Below are 19,191 nucleotides of genomic sequence, written 5' to 3' on the forward strand. Positions count from 1 at the left end.
TGCTAGCAGGTCAGGCGTGGTGAGGGGTTACCTGTTTCCCAGAAAGTCCCTCATCTGCATTAGGTGGCCTAATCCCTGGGTTCTGGGACTTTGGGTTGTATGGCACATGAGGGACCACTCAGATCCACGTTGGACTAATGAGGAGAGTGCCATAGCCCCTGATGGACCCTCCAGGTTCCTCCCTGTCTTCAGTCATGGGGCAGTGACACAGCGAGGGGATGACCCCTATGCCAGGCAGTTTACCAGAAGCTTTTCCTGTCAGCCCAGTTTGTTTCTTCATAGCTCATTTCTCCTGACCCAGCCGGTGGAGCAGCCTCCACCCATGGCCCTCCTGTGCGTGGGAGCCCTGTGGACACTGCCTGCTAGCTGACCTTGCCTCCAAAGACATGGGCCAGGCCCTTTCTATACTCATTTTCTGCCCCGATCCTGGTAGGGTTTCTATACTGCTCTTGCTACAGCGATTTCCAAACAGATATTCTCAGTGGGTGGTGGTCTATCTGGACCCCCTTTGACACGGCAGCCCTGAGCCCCAGGATCCAGGTTTGTGGGAACACACTGAGCAGCTCCCTTGGCAGTGCCCGATGGCAGGAAGAATACAAAAGAGCCCTTTGGAGCTGTTTTCTTCACGTCTGTAAATGGTGGAGAGCTGGGTGTGGACCAAGGGCTGCGTGTTAGCAAGGCACTGGCCGTGGAGGGAGAGACAGAGGCTGTGGTTTCAGCCCAGGTGAGCAGAGTGGAAGGCAGCTCAGGACAGTCTCGTCCACGAAGCTGGGTGGGCATCATGGGCGCCGCCACAGCCATTTCCAGTTCCTCGGTGTTCTGTTGTCTGATCTGGCACGTGTGCACACAGCCGAGGAACTGGCCCTGGCGCCGGCCCTGGGGACCGTGCCTGAGAAGGGTGGCAGCCCTGGCTTCCCCCCGGAACCGCGGGCTCGCTGTCTGACCTTTCCTCCTCTGGGTGCAGGTGGTGCTTCCCACGTTCATTCTGGAGAAGCGCTCCTTGCTGGAGATGTACGCGGACTTCCTGGCGCACCCTGACCTGCTGCTGGCCGTCTCGGCGGGGGCCACGCCCCAGGACCGGGTCATCGGCTTCGTGGAGTATTACCTCACTGCCTTCCACGAGGGCCGCAAGGGCGCCCTGGCCAAGAAGCCCTACAACCCCATCATTGGTGAGACGTTCCACTGCTCCTGGGAGGTTCCCAAGGACAAGGTCAAGGCCAGGAGGACTGCCCCCCCAACCCCCGCGGGCCACGAGCACCCGATGGCCGACGACTCTTCCAAGAGCTACAAGCTGCGGTTCGTGGCCGAGCAGGTGTGTCACCACCCGCCTGTCTCCTGCTTCTACTGTGAGTGCAAGGAGAAGAGACTGTGCGTCAACACTCACGTGTGGACCAAAAGCAAGTTCATGGGCATGTCCGTGGGGGTCTCGATGATCGGGGAAGGTAAGCCGTGGTGAGGGGTGGAGCTGGGCTCTGAGGGAGGGGTGTTTGTGTACCCGATGGGTGCTTGAAGGTATGCATGTGGAGTCATCCTTTTCACTTCATCACAGAGCTGGGGGTAAGTGGATGGGCGGGAACTAGGGATGGAGCTTGCTCTTTGGGGACCAGGTCCTGGCCCTTTCCCGGTGTGGCCGAGGTGCTGCAATAAGCGGGATGCAGCTCTTTGCCTGTTAGGCTGCTCACCTGAATTCTTCACTTGCTCCTCATGTGCGGGTCACCAAACAGATCCTTTTATTTACAGCTCCATATGAATATTCGAGTTGGCTTCAAATCAATGAAAACACATCTTTCCTTGTTCTCATCGGTGTTCTGGCTCACAGACAATGTAGTTGCTCAGTCATGTCTGACTCTTTGTGACCCCCATGGACTGCAGACCACCAGGTTCCTCTAGCCATTAAATTCTCCAGGCAAGAATACTGGAATGGGTTGCCATTCCTTTCTCCAGAGTATCTTCCTGACCCAGGGATTGAACCCGGGTCTCCTGCATGGCAGGCAGATTGTTTACCTTCTGAGCCACCAGGGATGCCCTGAGCATCATAGAGCTGCCTGTTCACTCTCTGCTCATAAATGATTCCCAAGACAAATCTATGGATGCTGGGCTTGCAATTCTGAATCGAGAACCCAGTGTAATCAGACCATGCGTGGGTCACACATTCCCCTCTTAGCAGATAGCTGTGAATGCAGTTTATTCATTGTTGGAGGAAAACTAGAATCATCCTTGTTAACTTCAGGTGCCTATGTAAGTGTTTCTTCAACTTCCTGTTAGTCATCAGTCCATTTGAGATTCTGGCCACAGACTCTCGGAAAAGAGAAAAAAATCCAACACAAAATTTGGCTTTCGGGTTAGGTTCAGGGTATACATGGCTCCTCAGAAGCCCTTCCAGAATTCCAGAAGATTAGAGTACCTCCCATTGACTTAGCAGGCTTTTATTGAGCCCCTAAGGCTTTTATTGAGCCCCTAATGTATGCCAGCCATTGTCTTGGGAGCCATGAATACTTGAGTGAACAAAACACACGGAAGAAAATGTGTCCTCATGAAGCTGTCTTCTGCTGGGGAAATACAATGGTGGGGTGCTTTAGAAGGTGTTAAATTCTAGAGAGAAAAATAAAGCATGGAAGGCAGACCTGGGAATGGGGTGGTGGGGGGCGGGGGACAGGGTGGTGGAGCTAGGGGATGGGCTGGAGTGGCAGCTGGATAGACCTCACTAAGAAGGAGGCAACTGGGCGAAGACCCCAGGGGATGATAAAGGACCCCAGGGTGTGATGAAGGACAGGCCTTGTCAGTGACCTGCTAAGTGTGTCTGCCAAAGAGAAATAGGCCCTGGGGACCAGGGGCAGGGGGGCCCCTGCATGCTGGACTGAGACAGGAGTCGTGTGCCTGGAGAAGGGAGGTGGAGCGGGGGAGAAGGTGAGGTCGGAGAGGTAACTGTGGCCAGGGCATGTGGGGGCCTGGGGGCCATCCCCCGGGGTATTTGCTGTCACTGATGCTAGGCGAGCTGCTACGATGAGAGATTTGGGTAGAAGATTCCATGAACTGACTTGCATTTTAGCAAGACTGTCTCAGCTGCTTGTTGCAACTCGGTCATAAGAGGAGAGAGGGGCACAAGGAGACCGGTCAGGAGATTATGACGCAAATCCAGGTAGGAGATGGTGGGGGCTTGGGCAGGGCAGAGATGGTGGGGACGGTGACATGGGGCGGGAATCCGGGTGAGTTCTGAAGTGGAGCGATCAGATGTGGGGTGTGAGTGGAAGGTGACGCCAAGGCTTTTTGCTTTGTTTCTGTGTGCGCTTGGTCGTGTCCGACTCTTTGTGACCCCATGGACTGTAGCCCACCAGGCTCCTCTGTCCATGGCATTTTCCAGACAGCAACACTGGAGGGGTTGCCACGCCCTCCTCCAGGGATCTTCCCGCCCCAGGGATCGAACCCATGTCTCTTGTGTTTCCTGGGATTCTTCAACACTGCTGCTGCTGCTGCTGAGTCACTTCAGTCGTGTCCGACTCTGTGTGACCCCATAGACGGAAGCCCACCAGGCTCCCCCGTCCCTGGGATTCTCCAGGCAAGAACACTGGAGTGGGTTGCCATTTCCTTCTCCAATGTGTGAAAGTGGAAAGTGAAAAGTGAAAGTGAAGTCGCTCAGTCGACACTAGCGCCACCTAAAATACTACATAATTGGTGGTGCTCCTCCCAGCACGATACACTTCGTACCCGTGCCTCGTTTACTTATTTTTCAGCTGGAAGTCTGTGCCTCCTAATCTGCCATCTATTTCTTCCCTCCCCTCAGGCAGCCATCCGACTGTCCTCTGAATCCGTTTCTGCTGTGTCCTGTTTGTTCGTTTGCCTTGTTCATTTTGTTTTTTAGATTCCACCGTAGGTATATCATGCAGTATTTCTCTTTGTCTGTCTGCTTATTTCACGTGGCATAATACCCTCTACTCTATCGCTTTTGCCACAAAGGGCAAACTTTCATTAGTTCTTGTCATTACAATTTCATTGTGTGTTTATACCACAATTGTTTTATCCATTTGTCTATTGATGGGCACTTACATTGCTTCCATATCTTGGTTATTGTACATGATGCTGCTCTGAACATAGGCGTGTGTGTATCTCTTCCAATTAGTGTTTTCATTCTCTTTGGATAAATACCCAGAAGTGTGATTGCCCGGTTGTTTGGAGGTGCTATCCTTGGTTTGGGGGACCTCTACACCATTCTCCATAGTGGCTGCAGCAAGTGTCCAAGGGTTCCCTTTTCTCCACACCCCCACCGGCACTTCTTTGATCTTTTTCATGATGGCCGTTCTGACAGGTGTGAGGTGATAGCTCATTGTGGTTTTGATCTGCCTTTCCCTGATGATTTGAGACATGCAGCATCTTCTCCTGTGCCTGTTGGCTGTTAAGCAGAGATACGGACTGCTGTGTGTCTCTTCAGATCCTGTACTTCATTTTCAGTTGTTTGGTGTTTTAATGTTGAGATGTATGAGTTCTTTGTTTGGAATAGTAACCCCTCATCAGATACATCTGGGTCTCAGATGTGAGCTGGGAGAGACAGATGACACCAGGCTTTTGGCCTGAGCAGCTTAGAAGGATGGAATAGCCCTTCGCTGAGGTGAGGAAGACTGGAAGGGGTGCTGGTTTGGAAGAAGGAGTGCGCCGGAGTCCAGGTGGGTTATGTTCAGTTCAGTTCAGTTCAGTCGCTCAGTCGTGTCTGACTCTCTGCGACCCCATGAATCACAGCACGCCAGGACTCCGTATCCATCACCAACTCCCGGAGTTCACTCAAACTCATGTCCACAGAGTCGGTGATGCCATCCAGCCATCTCATTCTCCGTCGTCCCCTTCTCCTCCCACCCCCAACCTTTCCCAGCATCAGAGTCTTTTCCAGTGAGTCAACTCGTCGCATGAGGTGGCCAAAGTATTGGAGTTTCAGCTTTAGCATCAGTCCTTCCAATGAACACCCAGGATGGATCTCCCTTAGAATGGACTGGTTGGATCTCCTTGCGGTACAAGGGACTCTCAAGGGTTTAGATATTCGAGGGGCGACTTGAGCAGACAGTGACTCTGCATGCTGGGACTCTGTGGGGAGGTCCCAGCTGAGGTTAAAACTTGTCACTTAGGACCTGGAGACTCAGGTCTGCTGAGTGCAGGGTCGGCCTCTGACACTCAGAATCTGGGCTCCCCCGTTCCTTTCGGGTGGCTGGTAGGGGCCGCGGACTTCATTCACCTTGCACCACATGGGACAGAGCTCTTAATGGCGTGTGTTGGAAATCCTGTCACACCCTTGCTGTACCGTCTCTGGAGCAGAGCTGGGGTTTTCTGCTCTCATTTTTCCTCTGTGCCTGAAAATTCTCCTTCAGACATCTCAGTGGAGTGCTGACGGAGAAGGAAGGGTCTGGAGAGAGACTCGGCAAGGCCCCCTCTGCCCCCACCCCATCTATTCCTGCCGTGGACGGGCCTGGAGGCTTGCCCTCATTCTGGCGGGGCTTTCAGTCCGTCTCAGTCCTGTCAGTAGCCCATCTCCCTTTCCTCCATATTAATTAAGGGTGAGCTCTGCAACCCACCGTTTTTCTGACTTTTCACAGAAAATGCTTCTCAGTTCAGTTCAGTTGCTCAGTTGTGTCCGACTCTTTGCGATCCTATGGACGGCAGCATGCCAGGCCTCCCTGTCCATCACCAACCCCCAGAGTTTACCCAAACCCATGTCCATCCAGTCGGTGATGCCATCCAACTGTCTCATCTCCCCATCTCCTTCCGACTTCAATCTTACCCAACAGCAGGGTCTTTGCCAATGAGTCAGTTCTTTGCATCAGGTGGCCAAACAATTGGAGTTTCAGCTTCAGCATCAGTCCTTCCAATGAATATTCAGGAATGATCTCCTTTAGGATGGGCAGGTTGAGTCTCCTTGCAGTCCAAGGCACTCTCGAGTCTTCTCCAACACCACAGTTCAAAAGTATCAATTCTTTGGCGCTCTGCTTTCTTTATAGTCCAACTCTCACATCCATCCGTGATTACTGGAAAAACCACAGCTTTGACTGGACAGACCTTTGTTGGAAAGGTAATGTCTCTGCTTTTTAATAAGCGGTTTAAGTTGCTTATAATTTTTCTTCCAAGGAGCAAGTGTCTTTTAATTTCATGGCTGCAGTCACCATGTGCAGTGATTTTGGAGCCAAAAAAAACCAGTCTGTCACTGTTTCCATTATTTCCCCATCTATTTGCCATGAAATGATGGGACTGGATGCCATGATCTTAGTTTTCTGAATGTTGAGTTTTAAGCCAACTTTTTCACTCTCCTCTTTCACTTTCATCAACAGGCTCTTTAGTTCTTCTTCGCTTTCTGCCATAAGCATGGTGTCATCTGCATATCTGAGGTTCTTGATATTTCTCCTGGCAATCTTGATTCCAGCTTGTGGTTCCTCCAGTCCAGCGTTCCTCATGATGTACTTGCATGTAAGTTAAATAATCAGGGTGACAATATACACCCTTGACGTACTCCTTTCCCAATTTGTAACCAATCTGTTTTTCCATGTCCAGTTCTAACTGTGGCTTCCTGACCTGCATACAGGTTTCTCAGGAGGCAGGTCAGGTGGTCTGGTATTCCCATCTGTTTCAGAATTTTCCAGTTTGTTGTGATCCACACAGTGAAAGGCTTTGGCATAGTCAATAAAGCAGAAATAGATGTTTTTCTGGAACTCTCTTGCTTTTTCAGTGATCCAATGGATGTTGGCAATTTGATCTCTGGTTCCTCTGGCTTTTCTAAATCCAGCTTGAACATCTGGAAGTTCACAGTTCACGTACTGTTGAAGCCTGGCTTGGAGAATTTTAAGCATTACTTTGCAGGCGTGTGAGATGAGTGCAATTGTGTGGTAGTTTGAGCATTCTTTGGCATTGCCATTCTTTGAGATTGGAATTAAAACTGACCTTTTCCAGTCCTGTGGCCACTGCTGAGTTTTCCAAATTTGCTGGCATATTGAGTGCAGCACTTTGATAGCATTATCTTTTAGGATTTGAAATAGCTCAACTGAAATTCCATCACCTCCACTAGCTTTGTTCGTAGTGATGCTTCCTAAAGCCCACTTGACTTCGCATTCCAGGATGTCTGGCTCTAGGTGAGTGATCACACCATCGTGATTAACTGGGTCGTGAAGATCTTTTTTGTACAGTTCTTCTGTGTATTCTTGCCACCTCTTCTTAATATCTTGTGCTTCTGTTAGGTCCCTACCATTTCTTTTATAGAGCCCATCTTTGCATGAAATGTTCCCTTGGTATGTCTAGTTTTCTTGAAGAGATCTCTAGTCTTTCCCATTGTATTCTTTTCCTCTATTTCTTTGCATTGATCACTGAGGAAGGCTTTCTTATCTCTCCCTGCTATTCTTTGGAACTCTGCATTCAGTAGGGTATATCTTTCCTTTTCTCCTTTGCCTTTTGCTTCTCTTCTCTTCATAGCTGTTTGTAAAGCCTCCTCAGACAACTATTTTGCCTTTCTTTTTCTTGGAGATGGTCTTGATCACTGCCTCCTGTACAATGTCATGAACCTCCGTCCATAGCTCTTCAGGCACTCTATGAGATCTAATCCCTTGAATCTATTTGTTACTTCCACTGTGTAAGGGATTTGATTTAGATCATACCTGAATGGTCTAGTGGTTTTCCCTACTTTCTTAAATTTTAGTCTGAATTTGGCAATAAAGAGTTCACGATCTGAGCCAGTCAGCTCCTGGTCTTGTTTTTAGCAGCTGCTTGTATAGAGCTTCTCCATCTTTGGCTGCAAAGAATATAATCAATTTGATTTCGGTATTAACCCTCTGGTGATGTCCATGTGTGGAGTCTTCTCCTGTGTTGTTGGAAGAGGGTGTTTGCTATGACCAGTGCGTTCTCTTGGCAAAACTCTGTTAGCCTTTGCCCTGCTTCATTCTGTACCCCAAGGCCAAATTTGCCAGTTACTCCAGGTATTTCTTGACTTCCTGTTTTTGCATTCCAGTCCCCTATAATGAAAAGGATCTCTTTTGGGTGTTAGTTCTAGAAGGTCTTGTCGGTCTTCATAGAACCATTCAACTTCAGCTTCTTCAGCATTACTGGTCAGGGCATAGACTTGGATTACTGTGATACTGAATGGTTTGCCTTGGAAACAGATCATTCTGTCGTTTTTGAGATTGCATCCAAGTACTGCATTTCAGACTCTTCTGTTGACCATGATGGCTACTCCGTTTCTTCTAAGGGATTCCTGCCCACAGTAGTAGATATAATGGTCATCTGAGTTAAACTCACCCATTCCAGTCCATTTTAGTTCACTGATTCCTAGAATGTCAGTGTTCACTCTTGCCATCTCCTGTTTGACCACTTCCAATTTGCCTTGATTCATGGACCTAACATTTCAGGTTCCTATGCAATATTGCTCTTTACAGCATCGGACTTTTCTTCCATCACCAGGCACATCCACAACTGGGTATTGTTTTTGCTTTGGCTCCACTCCTTCATTCTTTCTGGATTTATTTCTCCACTGAGTTCCAGTAGCATATCGGCTACCTACTGACCTGGGGAGTTCATCTTTCAGTGTCCTGTCTTTTTGCATTTTCATACTGTTCTTGGGGTTCTCAAGGCAAGAATACTGAAGTGGTTTGCCATTCCCTTCTCCAGTGGATCATGTTTTGTCAGAACTCTCCACCATGACCCGTACCCAGGACTGGGGAAACAGACTCTGGGAGGGCACAAACAGAAAGAACCTTGTGCCTGCCAGGACCCAGGAGAAAGAAGCAGTGACCCCACAAGAAACTGACCCAGACTGGCCTGTGAGTGTCCAGGAGTCTGTGGCGGAGCTGTGGGTCAGCAGTGGCCTGCTGCGGGGTCGGGGGCACTCAGTGTGGCAGGCACTTCAAAAGTGCCTCCTTTAGAAGGAGGCAGCCATTATCCTCATCATCTCCATCATAGTGGCTTCAGGGTGAATAACGGAGGGAACACAGCCCCACCACCGACAGAAAATTGGATTAAAGCTTTACTGAGCATGGCCCCAGCCATCAGAACAAGACTCAGTTTCCCCCTCAGTCAGTCTCTCCCATCTGGAAAATGCTTCTAAGAATACCAGACTTCCACGATTCTGGTGATTGTGCCCAAGGCTCCTCTGGGCGGTGCTTGCGGGTGGGTGGTGCTGCGGTGGGTGGGTTTTCTTTGCCTCACTGCCTTCTTTGCACTGATCCGGGACATTCCGTGAATGTGTTGGTTGGGCTTGAAGTGACATTTTTCAGCCCTTCTTTCTAAAAATTAGATGGGTCCACTTGAAATTTTACACTTAACTACCTGCGCTAATCTTTTTTTTTTTTTTTTAATATTTTTTAAAAATTTATTTTGCTGTGTCGGATCTTTGTTGCAGCACGTGGGATCTATGACCAGGGATTGAACCCGGGCCCCCTGCATTGGGAGCATGGAGTCTTAGTCACTGGCCCAGTAGGGAAGTCCGAGGGAAGCTTTAAGTGATTGCCTTTAGGCTGTGGCGCGTTTGGCTGTGATAAAATGCCATTATCAAGTGCTTAATTGTGCCCTGACTTTTCCTAGTTGCTCCTCGGAGACCTCCCTGAATAGTCCCTCAGCTCTGACCTGTTCAGCCCTGCCCAAGGTGACATTGCTCTGTGAAAGGCACAGGTCCCTCTGCTTGGGACCCACCAGATTGCTGGATTCATAGCTCATCCAGCTGGTCTGGAAACCCCTTCCCCCCAGAACTCCAGACCAGCGCCCAGTACACGGGTCCGTGGGGACAGGCCGGGACTGGTTTGTCCATGAAGGCTGGCACCCCGGGGCCTGCAGACTAGTTCCCTGGAGTCACTTTCTATGCTTCTGTGCTTTCTTTCCAGAGTCAACGTCCTGTTGGAATATTCTGGTTCCTCAAAATTATTTTAGATCTGTCAGTTTCAAAGTCTTCATGCTTGGCCTTATGTTTATTGATAAATCAATTGGTGGGATTTAAAGCAGAAACTTCCCAGCTTGAGGACCAGCCATGGCCAGAAGGCTGGATTATTCGCTGTTTTTCAGCTTCTCTCAGCTCTTGCTACTGCTAAGTCACTTCAGTCGTGTCCGACTCTGTGTGACCCCGTTGATGGCAGGCCACCAGGCTCCCCCGTCCCTGGGATTCTCCAGGCAAGAACACTGGAGTGGGTTGCCATTTCCTTCTCCAATGTGTGAAAGTGAAAAGTGAGAGTGAAGTCGCTCAGTCGTGTCTGACTCGTAGCGACCCCATGGACTGCAGCCTACCAGGCTCCTCCGTCCATTGGATTTTCCAGGCAAGAGTACTGGAGTGGCTTGCCATTGCCTTCTCAGCTCTTAGTCCAATTAAAAAGGAGCTTTCATTTGTGAGCCCATTTGCAAGTCTAGTTTTAATATAGTCTTTTATTCATTATTAGGGACAGATTTTTGTATGCAGTCTTGAAAACAGAGTCTTGAGAAGGCATAATTGCTGGTGATTTAATGAATGAGAACACATTTATAGGATTTCAAAAAAGAGCCCAGGAAGGTAGTTTCACCAGTGCAGTAAATCACCCTTGCTCTGGGGCTCGCTCCTCTGATTTCAGTGGACTTGAGGGAAATTTCACCTTGGTTTGGGCAGGTGGAGGCTGCCTCCCACCTGGCTCCCTTCCCCCACGAGCATCACCCATCACCTGACTTTGTGAGTTCCTCTTCATTCCTGAGCGGAAGAAGCACTGCTAAGAACTCACCTGACCAGAGAGTGGGGAGTGATCAGTGTCCTGGCAGCGTAGCTGTGTGCTCTCAGCTGAGTTTCAGGGGTCAACTTTTCACATCCCCGTGAGGTGTGGGTACCGTTATTCCTGCATCAGCTGAGGGGCAGAGGAGTTAAGGTCACCAGGCTGGTGAAGGATGGAGGACTTGGAATGCTGCAGGGGTCCCCACTCTCCAGGATCTAATGCCTGATAGCCTGCGATGATGTGATGATAGAAATAAGGTGCACGGTGAATGTAATGTGCTCGAATCATCCCCAGGCCACCCCCCCCAACCCCCCTCCATGAAGAGTTTCTTCCATGAAACCAGTCCCTGGTGCGGTGCCAAAAATGTTGGGGATTGGTGACCTAAGGTCTCATCTGTGCTCAGTCATGCCCGATTCTTTGCGACCCCATGGCCTTCCTGCTGCAGGTTCATCGTCCGTAGGATTCTCCAGGCAGGAGTACTGCAGCAGGTTGCCATTTCCTAGTCTAGAGGATCTTTCCGACCCAGGGACTGAACCCATGCATCCTGCATTGCAGGCAGATTCTTTACCCCCTGAGCCACCTGGGAAGGTCTCATCTAAGACTTTTTTTAAAAAATGGTGAGATATGTTGTTGTTTAGTTGCTTCTGACTCTTTGTGACCCCGTGGACTACAGCACGCCAGGCTTGCCTGTCCTTCCCTATCTGCCGAAGTTTGCCCAAGCTCATGTCCATTGAATTGGTGATGCTATCTAACCATCTCCAGGCATATGCTCCAGGTGAATATATTCTAAAGAAACTATGACTTGTCTGATCCTAGCTCACCAAGTTTATACTAGTGAAGGAGACCAGGAAGACCCAGCATGCAGCGCTCATGGCTGCTGCATGCTCCTGCTCTGCAGAGGCCACCACGGGATGTGCTAATGGGCTGGGGTCGCCGAGGCTGGGAGGGCTGACCACAGAGGGGCCAGTGTGGACGTCAGGGGTGGGTGGTGCTCTCCAGGACACCTGAGTCCCCTGGGAGGATTGGACTGCCACATAGTCTGTCAGCGAGGAGGCCAGGGATGGGGGACAGAGAGCCGCCTTCTCTGGGCCCTTGAAGGCAGGTGACGGAGCACCCACAGCCGCCGCCTCTGGCCTCGGGGCCCCTCCTCACTGCCGCAGCCCCTGAGACCTCGAGGCTCCTGAGCAGAACTGGGGTGTGGGGGAGTCAGTGGGGGCCTCATTCTCCCCAGCTTCCACTTCTGGTCCCTTTTGACTTGGTGTCAGATCTGTTCCGCATGAGCTGAAACTTGCCACCTGCCTCTATCTTTAGCAGCTTAATTCTAGGAAGGGTGCAAGTAGCCTTGAAAATGAAACTCAGGCCTGCCCATACTTCCCCCAGGGTCCTGAGCAGGAGCTGTAAGAAGGGACAAGGGTCAGGTCTTCCTGGGAGACACAGATCCACCCTCGCCTGCATCTCAGGACAGGGACCCAGGGGTCACCTGGGGCATCTCGGCCCCCTGGGGTGTGGGAGGAGGGACAGTGAGGAGAGAGGCCTGAGGCTTGGCTTTGAGGAAGATGCTGTAATTTAGGACAGTGCAGAGGTCAGTGTGCTCTGAGTTTCGGCGTGTCTGGTGGAGTGGAGCCGTGTTCTTGGGCGTTTATGTTACAGGGATTCACGTAACACAGGAGAGTGCGAGGGAGAGATTTCAACGTTGCTGCGATCTCTGCCCCTCAGTCCTGCCCCTGTGATCCTGAGTGACCCATAAGCCTGCTTTTCTCAGGGATCCTCGCTTCTCCATGTGCCTGCATGTGAGCATCCTGCCCCCCTGGGGGAGACTGTGACCCCCACACACGCAGCTGTTCCCTGGGCTTACACAGCATGCTGTGTGTCGGTGGGTCTGACTTGACAGGACTTCACCCGGGGTGAGGGTGAGGGTTCTGGACAAGCCTGGTTTGTTCCATCAACTGTGGCTCATGGGCGATTCAAGGAGTTTTCAAGAGTAAATTGAGTGGCTCTTCCAGCACATCTTTATGTGGGCTTTGGTAACTCAGCACTCGTGACCCCTCTGTACCTTCAGACTCTCTGGCGAGCTCACAGACACACCTACAGTGTCTCTCTGCTGGGCAAATTCTAGCTCAATTGATTGGTTGATGTTTTTAATTTTATTGTTGGCTGTACAGCAAAGTGACTCAGTTATGTATATATACACACACATTCTTTTTCATAGTCTCTTCCCTTACGGCTCATCACAGGAGACGGGATGTAGTTGCCTGTGCTCTACAGCAGGACCTTGTTGTTTATCCATCCTGTGTAAATGAGTTTGCATCCACTAACTCCAGCCTCCCACTCCACCCCTCCCTTAGCTCCCTCTCCTTTGGCGACCACAATTCTGTTCTCCATATATGTGAGTCTTTTTATATTTCGTTGCTATTGTTGTTCAGTTGCTAAGTTCTATCCGGTTCTTTGGGATCCCATGGACTGCAGCACGCCAGGCTTCCCTATCCTTCACTATCTCCTGCAGTTTGCTCAAATTCATGTCCATTGAGTCGGTGACGCCATCCAACCATCTCATCCTCTGTCCTCCCCTTCTCCTCTTGCCCTCAGTCTTTCCCAGCATCAGGGTCTTTTCCAATGAGTCAGTTCTTCTCATCATGTGGCCAAAGTATTGGATCTTCAACGTCAGCATCAGTCCTTCTAATGAACATTCAGGGTTGATTTCCTTAAGGATAGGCAGGTTGGATCTCCTTGCAGTCCAAATGACTCTCGAGCGTCTTCTCCAGCACCACAGTCTGAAGCATCAATTTTTTGGTCTCAGACTTCTTTACAGTCCAACTCTCACATCCATACATGACTACTGGAAAAATCATAGCTCTGACTAATATGGACCTTTGTCTGCAAAGTGATGCCTCTGCTTTTTAATATGCTGTCTAGGTTTGTCAATGCTTTTCTTCCAAGCAGCAAGCGTCTTTTAATTTCATGGCTACAGTCACTATCTGCAGTGATTTTAGAGCCCAAGTCTCTCACTGTTTCCACTGTTTCCCCATCTATTTGTTATGAAGTGATGGGACCAGATGCCATGATCTTAGTTTTTTGAATGTTGACTTTTAAGCCACTTTTTCACTCTCCTTTTTCACCCTCATTAAGAGGCTCTTTAGTTCCTCTTTGCTTTCTGCCTTAGAGTGGTGTCATCTGAGATTGTTGATATTTCTCCTGGCAGTCTTGATTCCAGCTTGTGGTCCATCCAGTCTGGCATTTCGCACAGGGTATTTTGCATGAAAGTTACACAAGCAGGGTGTTTCGTAGATAAGCTCTGTTTCATAGATAAGCTCATCTGTGTCATATTTTAGACCCACATATAAGTGGTACCATGTGGCATCTGTCTTTCTCTGCTTGATCTACTTCACATAGTGTGATCATCTCTAGTTTTATCAATGTTGCTGAAAATGTAATTTTATTCTTTTCATGGCTGAGTAGTACCTAGGCCTGTTGATTTAGATGCTTATCTACCCTTGGAGAGAAGTGCTGGCTGAGTTCTCATTTCTTCGTTCTCATCGAGGAATGCTCAGTGAGTAGTTGTGAAGGCCATGGAGCCAGGCAGGGTCCCCAGGGCGCATTGAGTCTCCTTATTTGTCCCGGTAGAGCAACCAGAGGCCCAGGGAGGGGATATCACTGATGGTTCTGGTTGCGTGGATCTGGCCGAAGCACACGCTGGCTTTCCTGAGGCTCTCGGTGCCCTTGCCCATTGCCAGGCCAGTGTGGACAGGAGTGGAGCTAGGAGGGCATTTCTACAGGAAGCAGAGCCCCAGGGTGGAGTGGGAGGCCAGGAAGGCTCTCACACAGAGCGAACCTCAGGAAGCCCATCCTGCCTGTTCCCAGGCCTCTGCCAGGCAGGGAGGCGCTGGGCCTCGGTGGGGGGAGCCCAGCAGGCAGGAGCTGGACACTGATGCACCCGCTGTCTAGCAGCCCGGGAAGATGGTGCGTGCAGCAGTGGTCACAGCGGCCTTTGAGAACTTGATCCAAACTATCATTCTTTTCCCTAGAAAAAGAGAGAACCTATATCATTTGCACTGTTGCAAGAGGATCAGAGCTTTCTAGGTCTAGTGCTCAGCTTCCGGGGTGGACTCCCCTAGGTGGTGACAGCAGCGGTGATTTCTTTGAGAACCTTTGAGCTTGTCTGTGTTACCCTCAGGATAAAGGCAGAACTCTTCAACAGGCTTTTTCGAAGTTTAAAGATGCAGTCTGGCCCCTGTAGACACAGCAGCCTCCACACCTCTGCCCACCGCCTCCCTTTCTCCCACAGGGGCCTTTTCTCAGCCCCCTACCCCCGAGCTCCATGCTCACCTGGCTGCTTCCCACCACAGGGCCTTTGCACATGCCTTCCTCAACCTGATACTTTCCCCTCCGCTCCTCCCCAACTCGGCCCTTAAGCCAGCTCCTGTGTCCCTTCCCCAGGGAAGTTTCTCCTGCCAGGTCAGCTCCTCCCCTTCCCTTCTCATCACAGTCATGGTTTTGCCGGCACCCCAGTCACACCCACCTTTCTTTTCACCTTCTTGTGGGCAGACACTGAGTCTGTCTCGTTCACTGTGTGTTCTCGGTGCCTGACGTGCAGTCGAGGCACGGTACACAGAGGAATGGCAGGTAGGCAGCTGACCTTCGCAGAGGGGGGAGGCGTGACGTCCATGGCGGGAGCAGGTTTGGTTTCTCATCTTCGCACCTTCTGGTACCCAGGGATGCTGCAAGCTCAGCTTCTATGCCCCGGTACCAAATCAAATCTCAGAGGCCAAGTTTTGGGTGAAGTAGAAGAGAATAGCGTTATTGCTTTGCCCAGCAAAGGAGGACACGGTGGGTTCCTGGCCTCCAATCTGTGTGTCCCAACCCAGGAGGATGGAATGAGGAGTTCAGTAGTTCACGGGTGGGGCTGCTGACAAGACAAGGCTGTGTGCAAGGTCCAGATGTCTACTCTCTACGTCTGCGTCTCTTCCTGCCCCGGAACCAGGTCCATCTGCGCCGTTTCTCTAGACTCCAAGTATCTGTGTTAATGTACGGTATTTGCTTTCTCTTTCGGACCGACGTCACCCTACGTGAGAGACTAGTTCTGTCCGCATTTCTGTGCATGCCTCAGTTTCAGTCTCTCTTCCGGCTGACGTCCCGCCGTGTGCATGCGCCCCGCGTCCCGTCCCGCTGCGCCGTGTGTGTGCACCGTGTCCCGCCGTGCCGTGTGCATGTGCCCCGCGTCCCGCCGCGCCGTGTGCATGTGCCCCGCGTCCCGCCGCGCCGTGTGCATGTGCGCCGCGTCCCGTCCCACCGCGCTGTGTGCGTGCCCCGCGTCCCGCCGCGCCGTGTGCATGTGCCCCGCGTCCCGCCGCGCCGTGTGCATGTGCGCCGTGTCCCGTCCCACCGCGCTGTGTGCGTGCCCCGCGTCCCGCCGCGCCGTGTGCATGTGCGCCGCGTCCCGCCGCGCCGTGTGCATGTGCGCCGCGTCCCGCCGTGCCGTGTGCTGGGCGGTGTGCGTGCGCCACGTCCCGTCCCGCCGCGTGCGTGCGTGTGCCGTGTCCCGCCGCGCCGTGTGCGGGGCGTGTCCCCGCGTTGCCTGGCGGTGTGCGTGCGCCGCAACCCCATCGTCAGTCCACCGGTCGATGGACGTGTAGCTTGTCTTCAGGCCCTGCTGCGGTCAGAGGCAGTGCTGCTCCTTTCTTGGTTACCAACTGCGCGGGTTTGCCCTTTGGACCTCCGGGAAGGCCAGGGAGGCTGGAGTCTTGCGATGCGGGACGTGGGGCGCGAAGCCCCGCCGGGCCGCCCCTCTCCCGCCGCAGGCGGCCTGACGCGCCATCTCCTCCCCAGGAGCGCTGCGGCTGCTGGAGCACGGCGAGGAGTATGTGTTCACCCTGCCCAGTGCCTACGCCCGGTCCATCCTCACTGTCCCCTGGGTGGAGCTCGGAGGCAAAGTGAGCATCACCTGCGCCCAGACCGGCTACTCGGCCACCGTCATCTTCCACACGAAGCCTTTCTACGGGGGCAAGGTCCACAGGTAGGTGGCAGCCGGGGCCGGCCCCGCGTCCGTCTGATCACGGGGCCCCAGGCCTCTTCTCTCCATCCGAAGCCTCGGTTCCAGCCGGGAGATGCACTGATAATCAAAATCCAGTTAACGGATCTTTTTCAGATGTCGGGTCTCCTGGGGCAGAGTTCTGAACCCTTCCCAGTCTGGTGAGGTGCTGGCAGAACACAGAGCAGAGATCAGAGGCTTCTGGGGTCATTGTCACCGGTCGCTCCCGAGGCCTCTGCCTGACCTGTTCTGATACAGTTGCTCCATGAGCTCCATGCAACATCCTGAATCCTGTGTTTTTGAGAGCAGGGCTGTTTCTCTCCTTTGGGAAGCTAGGAAGCATGCCTTAAGAAGTGGAAGGAGAGGGCTTTGAGCGGAGCTTCACCTCGTTTTCCTGGTTCTGGTTATAAGATTCTTCCCCTTTGGAGCAGATCACTGGATAAGCAAAGGAGGACTTTCTTATACCTTTATCTTGGGAAGTTGTCCTGGGGGCCTTCACCTAGGGGTGTTGGAGTGTCCCCCGGAAAGTGGATGCCTTCCTGGCCGTTTTGGAGCTGGACACACTGGCTCCTCAGAGCCAATTGTGTGCTGCTTTTCCCCAGCTCTGAGGCCCTCATCCTGCCTGATGGCTTGAGATCCACCAAGGTTGTGGCAAGGAAGAAATTCACAGAAGGGCAGCAAATTGGGTGTTTCCCTCCTGGCGAGCCCGTTGTCAAAGCGTTACCAGCACAGCACAGACACCCTTCCTGCAGGATCTGCCAGAGGATCCTGGGTGCACCCTGGGCCCCCAGCTGTGTCCAGGCTCAGGGGGAACACTTCCAGGCCTGTGTTCAGAAACTCCACATTCATCCGGAGTGTGGCCTCTAGGAAAAGAGGACCCGGCTCCTCCACCTCCCATTGCTGCTGTGTTATTCTGCCCGCAGCAGGCTCCGAGGGAGAGGGAGTGGGCTCTGCCTTCACCGAGAGCTGAGCCCTTGAGTCCCCAGGCTGGGTGGGTGAGGCAAGAGGCCACACATCTCCACCGGGACCCTTGTAAACCAGGCTGTAGGGAGTCGCCTTCGTTTAGTGATTGAAAAGTTCTCCTGAAACTCTTATGTTCTTTTGGTGGTTGAAATGTACATTATTATTACTAAAAAAGAAATTTTTGGCCGCACCCCACAGCGTGCAGGATCTAGTTCCCTGACCAGCGATCCTAGTTCCACCAGGGTCATACCCACCACCTTGCAGTGGAAGTGTGGAATATTAACCACTGGACCATCAGTGAGGTCCCCAAATGTATACTGTTAGATGCTATTTGAGGAAGAAGGGTGATTTCCACCCCAGCGGAGAGTCGGACACGACTGAGCGACTGAACTGAACTGAACTGAACTGAACTGAATAACATTTTGTAAAACTTCTGCATGTTCATCAAAAGTAAGAAATTGATGAGATTCAACTAAACAACTCACAATAAAGAGCAATAAAGCACGTATAATTTTAAACTGCCTAACTTATTGTCAAAAATCAATAAAGCAATATTAATTGAAAACAAACTGAGAAAACTGAGGAGGAGATAAATTAGGACTTCGGGATGAACATATACATACTTTATATAAAACAGGTAAACAACATGGACCTCCTGTATAGCACAGGGAACTCTACTCAGTATCTTATTATAAATCTGTAAGTGAAAAGAATCTGAAAAAATATATATACATGTCCATATATGTGTGTGTAACTATATGAATCACTGTTTTCTCAAAACTAACACACAGTGTAAATTGTACTTCAATTAAAAAAAACTAAGCCATTAACATTGCTGCATCCTTAGACTTTATTCAGATCTACCTGTTTGCCCACTGATGCTTTCCTTATCTGCTCAAGGATGTTAGATCACATTTTAAGAGCTAGTCTTTGAGTAAAAGAGCAACCCCATAAAAAGAAATCTCTCGGTGTGAGCACACCTTTTGAAGTCCGGCTGTGCTCTGATAACCTCACAGTGTGTTCATTGCCCTCTCCATTCAGGGTCACAGCGGAAGTGAAGCACAACCCCACCAACACCATCGTGTGCAAAGCCCACGGGGAGTGGAACGGGACCCTGGAGTTCACCTACAACAACGGGGAGACCAAGGTCATCGACACAGCCACACTGCCCGTGTACCCCAAGAAGATCCGCCCCCTGGAGAAGCAGGGCCCCATGGAGTCCAGGTGGGGACCAAGCTTTGTTGTCCTCAGCACGTGACCCAAGGGGCAGTGAGGCCGTCTCAGGGGACAGGGCCAGAGTCGTGTTCTGACTCCTTTAGAAACTTGTTATCCTCTCTGTGTCACTCGGGAGTAGACCGGTTGCACTTTCAGTTTATTGTTCTGCAGTCATGGGGCAGAAGGTGAAGACAGTCCACCCGGACTTTACTGCCTGTCTTACAAGAATTTGTCCGCTCTCCTGGTCTGTTACTTAATCACTAAGTTAAGTACAGAGAGATGCTAGTAATCAAAAACCCATGCAGTTAA

At 51.3% G+C, this 19,191-nt stretch overlaps 1 protein-coding gene across 2 annotated transcripts in view; it reads left to right on the forward strand.

Moving 5' to 3' along the window:
* OSBPL10 (oxysterol binding protein like 10) overlaps positions 1–19,191 on the forward strand; it is a 342,561-nt gene that overhangs the window by 309,598 nt on the left and 13,772 nt on the right. For both annotated transcript variants that reach the window (XM_055414753.2, XM_055414752.2), the window contains exons 8-10: positions 965–1,442; positions 16,503–16,689; positions 18,709–18,891. In XM_055414753.2, coding sequence (XP_055270728.2) covers positions 965–1,442; positions 16,503–16,689; positions 18,709–18,891 — 848 coding nt within the window. The remainder of the gene's footprint in view (positions 1–964; positions 1,443–16,502; positions 16,690–18,708; positions 18,892–19,191) is intronic.

Source organism: Moschus berezovskii, chromosome 24 (genome assembly GCF_049115385.1).
Source record: "Moschus berezovskii isolate FMDL1 chromosome 24, NW_MosBer_1.0, whole genome shotgun sequence".
Taxonomy (NCBI): Eukaryota; Metazoa; Chordata; class Mammalia; order Artiodactyla; family Moschidae; genus Moschus; species Moschus berezovskii.